Below are 9,778 nucleotides of genomic sequence, written 5' to 3'. Positions count from 1 at the left end.
ACTGTAGAGATGGGGTTTCACCATGTTGGCCAGGATGGTCTCGAACCCCTGACCTCGTGATCCGCCTACCTCAGCCTCCCGAAGTGCTGGGATTATAGGCGTATGCCACCGTGCCTGGCCTGATTAACCTTTTTCTTCAATGTCTGTATCATGTCCTTTCTGTTCTTCAAAACACATTACTCATTTTCATTGCCATCATTCTAATCCATGCCTTCATCACATCACATTTGGGTTACTAAAATAAGCTTTTAGCTAGAAAAAGCTGAGGAAACACTGACTTAAGATTATATGTTATGTGGTGTGTTACTTAAGTCACGTCTCACATATTTTTAGTCTGTTTTACTTGCCTAATAAAAGAAAGCCCCTGAGAGCAAGGACCATATGAAGCTTTTGCATTGGTTATGGCATTCAGGCTGACAGGAAGCCATACATGGGTGTCACTCAATATGTGTGATTCATCAGTGACTGCAAAAATGGCAAAACTAAACTCATCTAATCCTTAAAGGGCTACGAAAATTAAAATGACTATGTAGAACACACAAAAGTCACACACGAGATGTTTGATGTGAGGCATGTTAGAGGCATTTTGTTGTTGTTTAGGGACGGATCTGACCCTGTCTCCCAGGCTGGAAATCAGTGGTACGATCAGAGCTCACTGCAGCCTCCCTCCTCAGCCTCTTGAGTAGCTAAGACTACAGGCATGTATCACCACACCCACCTAATCTTTTATTTTTTGTAGAGACAAGGTCTCCTTATGTTGCCCAGGCTGGTCTCGAGCTTCTGGGCTCAAGTGATCCTCCCACCTCGGCCTCCCAGAGTGCTGGGATTATGGACAAGTCACCATGCCTGGCTGGTGATCTTTCTACAATGTTTATGACTTCAAAAATGGTAAGACAGCTGATTCCCATTATTCACAGGAGTTACATACTACAAAGTTGAGGCAAACACTGAAACATTTTGCCAAGCGGAAATACAAGGTTAGGTTCCCATGAGCCGCTGGTCACAAAAATCATACATAACCTTGTTTTATGTATTTACACTTAAAGACACCTTATTTAATATATATTGCTGATGGTTAACACTGAGCTCATGGCCCAGGCCCGAAGCCAGCTATTCTGACACATGCATTTTCCACAAGGCATGTTTTAGCCCTCCTGTGCTGAGGAACAGCACTTGTGCACTCTGCTTGGGGGTTAATTGGCAATGATTGTGCCTCAGATAAACCGCATTGGCCACTGCACAAAGCTTGGGGGCCTTTTTAAACAGCAGAATTACTGTAGCATGAAGTAAACACGTGAACAGGATGCTTGTTTACAGGATGAGGCTGAAATGAAAAGGCCGGGTAAGTGTCACCTTGTTCCACTCCAGCTGGGGACATGTGTGTCAGGCAACATCGCTGTGTGTCCAAGGACCTTAAAGTGGTTACAAATAAAGTTTGTCAGTGAAGCCAGTTTACAGATATGTAATCTGTGAATGAGATCAACTATACTTTATTGTGGATTAATAAAATTACTGCTATTCAGGAGGAGCAGAAAAGCAAAGAATCTTTATGACACGGTAGACTTTGTTCAATTTTATTTAAGGGCTTGAAATTTGTATTTAAGGCAGCCGTAAGTTTTTATTCATTGCATTATACAACTCCAACAAGCCTGTCTGGCCACCCCCACGGTGCTTTGCATGTTCAGGATTTCACCCGAACTGATGAAACCCTCTCCCAAGTATTTTGTAGGTTCCCTGTGCTTTTTAGATGCACCTTCCCTTCTCGCTCCTTCTTACATCCAACAGAAACTTGCTACACACCTTCTCCAGCCTGGGCATTATCGCAGGTGTAGAAGATAAGTCCTTCTTGCGGTGCTTGCATTCTCTTGCAGCCTTGCACCTTGTGGGTGTTTAGTAAATGCCACCTCAACACAAGGGATACCACATATTTTACAGAATAAAATGGAACGGAAGCAGTCGCTCAGTTAATTGAGATTTCAACACAAATACTTGAGACAAGTTTTTACTGTTTTTAGTGTCCAATTGTTACCGTTATGGACTCACTCATGTTGTATCATCCTCCATAATTTTTCTCATACATTTAAAATAAGGTCTTAAAAAGATATAAGATGCCAATAGGTGAGGCTTTAGGGGAGAAAATACCTAAAAATGATTGGGGCAGGGGGTGGTGGCGGTGAGGGAGGGCTGCGCCTAGGAGAGAGCTGTGTGGGAAACAGGGCTGATGAGAAATTCCTGGGGCGGGTACCCAAGAGTCGGATGCTCAATTCGAAGTTGCCACTTTTACGTAAACCAGACCTTCCAGCATGACACAGCTTTGCACAGTGATGGTATGGCATGAGGGTAGGTTAGTGAGGGAAGTACTGCCTGTTCTCCTGCCAGATCCCAGCACTCTGTCAGAGGCTGAGGGTTCTAGGAATTCCTGGTGAGTTAAGTGGCCTCGGTAAGGAACTGGCTCAGCAGGGCCTGGGGTAACGTTCATTAGAGATAACCTCAGCAGGAAGTGGGAGGGCCGACATCTGGGTCACATGCAGAATGTGGACAATGTGCACTACTTAATAAATGTTCATGCCTCTTCCCTCCCCCTTCCATGCCAAGATTAAAGACCAGAACACAATTATGTTTCTTGGTTGGGTTGGGAGCATGCACTGTTCATTCATTGTGTCAGGTCTCCCTCCTCCTAAACTTGGGCCCTGCTTTGAGATACACTCCATGAAAGTACTTGCCTACTAGCCTGCCCTGCTTTTATTCCCTATCAGCGACAGGATTTGGATCCTCATATTATCCTTAGAATGAAAAGCAACAGGAGGACAATGGATCCAGGAGGCCTCTAACTGCACATGTGCTACCTCACCTCTAGGAGACAGGATGGAGAAGTACCTTCTTTTTAGCCCTTTAGACTCTATTGGCCTAGATATCTACTAGGTAAGGTCAGATGTGATCCTGGATTTTATAAAACTCAGACCTTGGTAACTGTGGTAAAAGCAACACAGCCAATTTTTAGCTGGGGAGGCAGGAGTGAGTTGGTGGAAGGGCTTGGTAAGCAAGGTAAAGAACAGAGACCAACCCCCACCACCCAACCACCCGTTAGAAAACACCGAGAAGACATTTGCCTGCCTTTCAAGCTTTGCCAAGGATACAGGGACTTATCACAATGAGTGAGTTCAGACCAGGAGTTCAAGACCAGCCTGGCCAACACAGCGAAACCCCATCTCTAATAAAAATACAAAAAATTAGCTGTGCGGTGGTGCACACCTGTAATCCCAACAGGTCTTCCGATTAGTCACAATCCAGGAGACTAGAGCAACTGTTTGGTCTTTTCCTGGTCCCAAAGTGTGAACTTTCCAACTTGAAATTCTAAGTATTTTCCCCTGGCTCACAAATCTCGGAGGGGCAAATGCAAAACTGACTTCCTGTAGGTCTTGATAAATTCTTACAGAAGTACTGAAGGATGCTTTCCACACCCATGCTTCTAAATCTAGTTATTTTCTTTCAAAATCTCCATCTCCCACCACTCCCTCCCCCGATTTCATTTCCCTTCTATTCCTTCTCAAGCAAGATGTACTGTCTTAAATTATCTAACAATGGCATCTCACCTTTTCTCCCCTCCTATCTTTTCTCCCTTCCACGGGGCCTAAGAGGTATTAAATACTAGCTTGATAACTGCTGCTATGGACTGAATGTGTCCCTTCAAAATTCATCTGTTGAAATCTTAACCCCCAAAGTGGTGGTGTTTGGAGGAAAGGCATTTGGGAGGTAACTGGGTCATGCGGGTAGAGCCCTCATGAATGGGATTAGTGAGATTATAAAAGGGACTAGAGAGAGCTCTGTCGCTCTTTCTGTCATGTAAGGATACAAGAAGTCAGTAATCCACAACCCAGAAGAGGGCCCTCATTAGAACCTGACCAAAGAGGCACCTTGATCTTGGACCTCCGGTCTACAGAACTAAGTTTCTGTTGCTTATAGGCCATCAGTCTACAGTACTTTGTTATAGTGGCCTGAACTAAGACAACTGATTTTTTTTTTTTTGAGACAGGGTCTTGCCCTGTTGCTTAGGATGGATGTGGTGGCCATCTCAGCTCACAGTGACCTCTGTCTCTCAGGTTCAAGCGATTCCGGTGCCTCAGCCTCCCGAGTAGTTGGGATTAAAGGTGTGCACCACCACATCTAGCTAATTTTTTGTATTTTTATTAGAGATGGGGTTTCGCTGCATTGGCCAGGCTGGTCTTGAACTCCTGGTCTGAAGTGATAAGCCTGCCTCTGCCTCCCAAAGTGCTGGGATGACAGGTGTGAGCCACCGCACCTGGCCTTGACTTTCAATGAACACTCTCCACTTATCAGAAAATTCTAGGTGTCACAGTTATCTAAAGGGATGAAAACAGAGCATTTCCTAATCATAGAAAATTCTCCAGACTGTGACTTAAAGCTTTTAGCAGAATCTCAGAATTTCTAAAGACTGCAGGAAAGTGCCTAAAACAAGGCAGGATTACAAAAGCCATTGTCACTTTCTAGCCTACAGCAACACTGGGTAAGATAGAATATGACCTGCCTGAGTTTGAAAAATGGAACTTTAAGCATTGTATGTTCTCATATAATACATACTCAATATAATATCTGGCATTTAGAAGCTTGGCCACTGACTGATAAATGAATCATGCTAGAAAATATACATTTTTGATCTTTTAAAAACGCATTTTACAGTTAATAAGAGTTCAATAAAATAGAAAACGTGCATTAAGTGGTCTTTATTGATGTTTCACATTCAGTTATTTCTTATCACTTCTTCAGTTAATTGTACAAGTATGATAAATTATTTTCTATTTGCTGTGGGAATTTAAATGTAAAATAAATACAAAATACATCTGTGGTTTAATGAACACTCAATGAAGCATCTTTTCTGAGGTATTCCTTTCAGTCTGGTTTTATCCCAGATCTTTGTACTTCCCCTAGGAATAGTCTATTAAACCACACAATGGATCTGTGAACTTGTGGATCAAGGTCACTGTAAATCAGTGAACTTGTGTTTTAATTACATTAGACATACTTTTTGATCTCATCATACAACACCAATACAAAAGCACCACCCATGCCTCTCAACACATTGGACCAGGCACCTTTGAAGAAGGCCTTGGCTCCTTCATCTTTTGCAATCTTCCTCCAGCAGTCAACTGTCCCCGTGTACATAATATCAGCTGTGGAAACAAACGGTGAGGGCTCCATAACGCTGGGGGAAAGAGACCTTTCCTCTGAAAGATACCTGCACACACTGTTACCAGCTGTATAAAATCAGGGTCATCTGGGCATGGAGTCCCAGCTCCATGCAACATTCCACTGGACATGTCCTTCCTTGCTTAACTGGCAGGCTGGGCCTCCTGTCATTCCTACTCCATTAGTTCAAGGTCAGTGAAGAACTGGGGCAATTAACCAAGTAATTCACAGACTGCCCGACTGTGAAACAAGAAGGGCGCAGAGCAGCAGGAGTATCACGCTACGTGGTTACCTTGTTTCATGGAGGACCAAACTGCGGCCTAGCGTCAGATGATACTGCACAAGGTTATGCAGTTAAAATAAAAGGCTGTAACGAGTTGAAACATATGAAACTGCTAACATTGGACTGTTTTTGATTTTTAAAGTGGCAATTTCATATGGTTCACCCTATAGAAGCCAAAACTTTTTACGGCACAACAGATTGCTTCAGGCCATCTCTACCCAGCCAAACACCCCATCCCACTAACACCTGTAAGTCAGAGGGAAGCGAGAGTTCTCCGTAAGCAGCAGCTACTACTTCTCCCCAGCTGTTGCACCCAGGCTCATAGGGAAGAGGGCCTAGGGTCTCTACAACGCTAGATACCTAGTTAAATTCACATCTAAGTATCTTTCTGTTGATGTTCTTACCATCTCTTTAATAAAATGGAAAAAACTTTTCCCTAATAGGATAGTTGAGAATGTCAACTATCCTATTAGGGGGAAATTAATACAATCTTTCTTCCCTAAGTCCTTATCAAATAATTTTGAAAATTAATTTCCAGTCAGGAAGACTGAAAGGAACACTGTAAAACGTTCTCCTCGGGCAAAAATAAAGAGGTTTAGATGAGTAGAGCACCAGCTTACCCCCTTTCCGGCCGGACTGCATCATCATCCTACGACGAACAGTGTCGAAGGGGTAGGACACCAGCCCTGCGACTGCCGTCACACTCTGGGCAATCATCCAGCTCACAAAAATGTGCACGTTCTTGGGGTCAGGCAGCATCCCTGTGGACAGAGCCAAGAAGCCGAACGGCTATGAAGCGACTGTTCTCAGCAGAAAGCAGGTGGAGGGAGAGAGGCCACCGCACCTCCAGCTGCACGCTCTGACCTTGCGGGGAACCTGCCCCTGTGCAGGTGCCTCACGTATGAGCAGGCGGCCAGCAAAGGTGGCTGCTGCCGTCTCTGGACCCCGGGGAGCCAGTGCTCTGCTCATATGCAGGGCACTGGAAGTGGCTTCAAGTTAAACTCAGTAACTGCTATGGCTGTGTCTAGAGGGAGACAGGCTCCCCCTTCCTCCTCTCTTAATAACTAAAGGCCAGAGTGTATTTCAGTAGAGGACACGAAGACTGCTTTAGCTATTAATTTATGCACACCACCTCCTCATTCAGAAGCCTCAATTATCCCAGAGACTAGAAAAAAACCAGATGGATATATATCAAGTCCTTTGTGAGTTACAGATCCCATAGGATCCTCTATCCACACCGCCCTCCTTCTCCCCTGATGCCCCTCTCTCACCCTTGGCAGTATCATAGACTCCGAAGTAGGCAGCTCTGTAGATAATGATGCCTTGGACAGAGACGTTGAAACCTTGGTAGAGACCCCTCAGGCCATCAGACTTGAAGATCTTGATGATACAGTCGCCCAGACCATGGAACTCACGCTGGGCGGCACCCTTGCCCACGTCGGCAGCCAACCTGGTCCTAGCAAAGTCCAGCGGGTAGACAAAGCAAAGGGAGGTGGCCCCAGCGGCCCCACCAGATGCCAGGTTACCAGCAAAGTAGCGCCAGAACTGCTTATGCCGATCCACACCCCCTAAGAAGAGCTGCTTGTACTTGTCCTTGAAGGCGAAGTTGAGAGCTTGGGTGGGGAAGTAACGGATCACGTTGGCCAGGTTACCCCTCCAGAAGGAGAGAAAGCCCTGCTCCTTGGGGATTCTCACCACACAATCAATGATCCCTTTGTACTGCTTCTCAGCACTGATCTGTTTGCTGGCATGCTGGACCTGGTGGAGGGGAGGGTGGGTGATAGAGGACAGGCAGGGCAGGGACAGGGGAAAAGGACAGGAGAAAAAAGAAGGTTTGCACTTCCTAGATTTTTTTTTTTTTTTGAAGAAAAAAAGGATGAGGAAATCAAATGGATACTGAGGACATGTAAATGGATACTGTTATCCATGTTAGTTACTAGATAACAAGCCAAAATAATCCAATGTGGCTTCAATTATTAGGGTATTTGAGGGAAAAGGTGTTGCCCCAAATAAACTGAAGAGGTGACTGAATTGTATAAAGCTAGCCATTTATCTATTTCACTTTCCCTAGGTCTGAGAACTGTATGAGGGGCTTACTGGGGGACAGAATGAGTAACACTCCCTGCTTCAAAGGGCTTTGGATTTAATAGACATGATGGCCAAAAAATGACAATTTCTCAGTGTCACTCTGATCACCCTGGAGATGAGGATCTCTAGTAGATGCTCTAATAGAGGAAGGAGAATAAATCCACTAAGCATTAGGGCTCCAAAGTTTTCAAGCAGACAATCCAAGTAATCAATTATTGAGGTTTCGCTGCCTTTGTGAGCAATTTGTGGGGGGGTTTGTTAGCAATTTTGACTCCCAAATTGGGCTCTTCCTCATTGAGGGGCCCTGACCTTTTGGGCAGGTGGAGAAAAACAGGAGGATGATGATAAGCCATTCAGCGACCAGGTAGGGGAGGAAAAGATTTGGAGACAGGATGATCTGAGTTTATTCCGAAAATTGTTTCTTAACATTTCAAAACCTCAGCTTCATCTGTAAAATGGAGAAGAAAAACTCTCTCACAGAGGTTACATAAAGATGAAGGCGTCAGCCTGCATACAGCACTGTGCGTGAGATACGATAAGGGAATTCCTGCGTGATGATTATTTTGGTGTTTTCATTGTAAAGGTGCGTGCGCATAAGACGGTGCCAAAAATACTGGCAATCACTAGGTGCCTCCAGGCCTGAGTGCACGCCCGGGCTGTCACGGGCGCAGGATCTGGCACACGTAAACCGGCTCCGGGTGGGTTTCCATATATAGACACCCGAACGCCGGGCGCCACCCGACACCAGGAATCTGCGACTGACGCTGGACCTGTCTCTACGCAGAGGGCACCTTCTTCCCCCACAAGCGGGCGGGCGCCCGGGCCTGTGGCCTGGCGCAGATTTTCCGCGGCGCCCCGCACCCTGCAGCTCGCGCCGCATCGCGCGCCCCGCCCGGCCCACCTCGCCAGCGCCCGCGCCTCGCACCGCGCCCGCACCACCCCTTGCACCGCGCCGTCCTCACCTGCAGCAGCAGTTTGACCCTCTCGATGGGGGCGACCGCGGTCTTGGAGACTGCAGCGGCGACACCACCGGCCAGGAAGTCCTTTAGGAAGCTCCAAGCGTGATCACCCATGGTGACAGCTCGACGCACTCAGCCCGCGGGCAGCCCGCTCGCGCTCTCGCCCACGCCCGGCCTGGCACCGCCGCGCAGTCCCCGACCCTGCGCGACGCGAAGGGGCCGCCGCCTCGCCCGCAGCCCCCCCTTATATCCGCGCCGGGCTCTCGCGAGAGGAGGCGGGTCGCGGCCGGCGCGCGCGCCGCGCATTGGCTGGCCATGTACGCGGCGCCCCCTCCTCCCGCTTCAGAGGGCATCGGGGGCGAAGGCGTTTCCGGGAGCGGGGCTGGGCCGGGGGCTGTCCCTGCAACTTGGGACATTTAAAGGGCACATTCATGTTATCTGTCCCGCCGAGCCCAAGGAACACCGTGTCACCGCGGCATGTGGGCCGCGTATTTATAGCACAAGCAGCCTTAGGCCGGGTTGAAGCCGGGGCAGACACCGGGCGGCTGCCTCCAGCGGAGCGTTCTTGACCCTCCAGCCTGCACGGGCCGCCCTCAGGCCCAGGGATTTCGAGCCGTTTCCTCCTTCTTGCATCTAAAGGCGCCCCCCACCAGAACTCACTGCCTGGATATGGGCTTCCTTAGAGCCGTGCGCTCCGGAGAGAATAAATGGCAATCCTCTCAGATACTGTGGTCACTCGATGCTGTGATTGCCTCATAGAATCTGACAAACTGCTGCCTCTCACTTCATTTCATTCAATCGTTCGTTCCATCATTCATTCTGCTGTTACATATTGATGTGTCTGGCACTCAGTGCCCACAGGAAAGGCCTGGTGCAGGGGGGACTAGGTGAATTCATACTTGTTTTGGCAAAACTCTGACTCTAAAACACAGGTCACTTCTTTTGTAAGCCCCTAAAGGGTTTAACGTACCACTCTGCTCTCAGCGGAATTTCAGCACATATCAGGGCAGAATGTTCTCAGTCAGCTGGTGCCTTCTTGAGGGTCAGTGCTGTCAGTCTTCCAGAGAAGATCCAGTCCTTAGCTGTATTTGCCTCTTTTTAATGGCAGCTGGGGTTGAGGAAATGCTATTTAATCCCAGGAAATTGATTGCAATTAATTTCTTAAAATATATAAATTTGAGCTTTTATTTTCCTTAGCTTGTTTTTTAGGCAGTTCATGTAACCATACAGCTTTTCAAATACA

At 47.2% G+C, this 9,778-nt stretch overlaps 1 protein-coding gene across 1 annotated transcript; it reads right to left on the bottom strand.

The window, feature by feature from the left end:
- Window positions 1-4,271: 4,271 nt before the first annotated feature.
- Window positions 4,272-8,767, bottom strand: SLC25A4 (solute carrier family 25 member 4). Its single transcript, NM_001258165.1, is given in 4 exon segments — window positions 4,272-5,189; window positions 6,109-6,249; window positions 6,760-7,246; window positions 8,539-8,767. Coding segments are annotated over 4 exon segments (897 nt in total). The 5' UTR covers window positions 8,650-8,767; the 3' UTR covers window positions 4,272-5,031.
- Window positions 8,768-9,778: the final 1,011 nt, after the last annotated feature.

Source organism: Macaca mulatta, chromosome 5, assembly GCF_049350105.2.
Source record: "Macaca mulatta isolate MMU2019108-1 chromosome 5, T2T-MMU8v2.0, whole genome shotgun sequence".
Classification (NCBI taxonomy): Eukaryota; Metazoa; Chordata; class Mammalia; order Primates; family Cercopithecidae; genus Macaca; species Macaca mulatta.
Note: the sequence above shows the minus strand (reverse complement) of the source record. Positions and strands in the feature narration are given on the sequence as shown.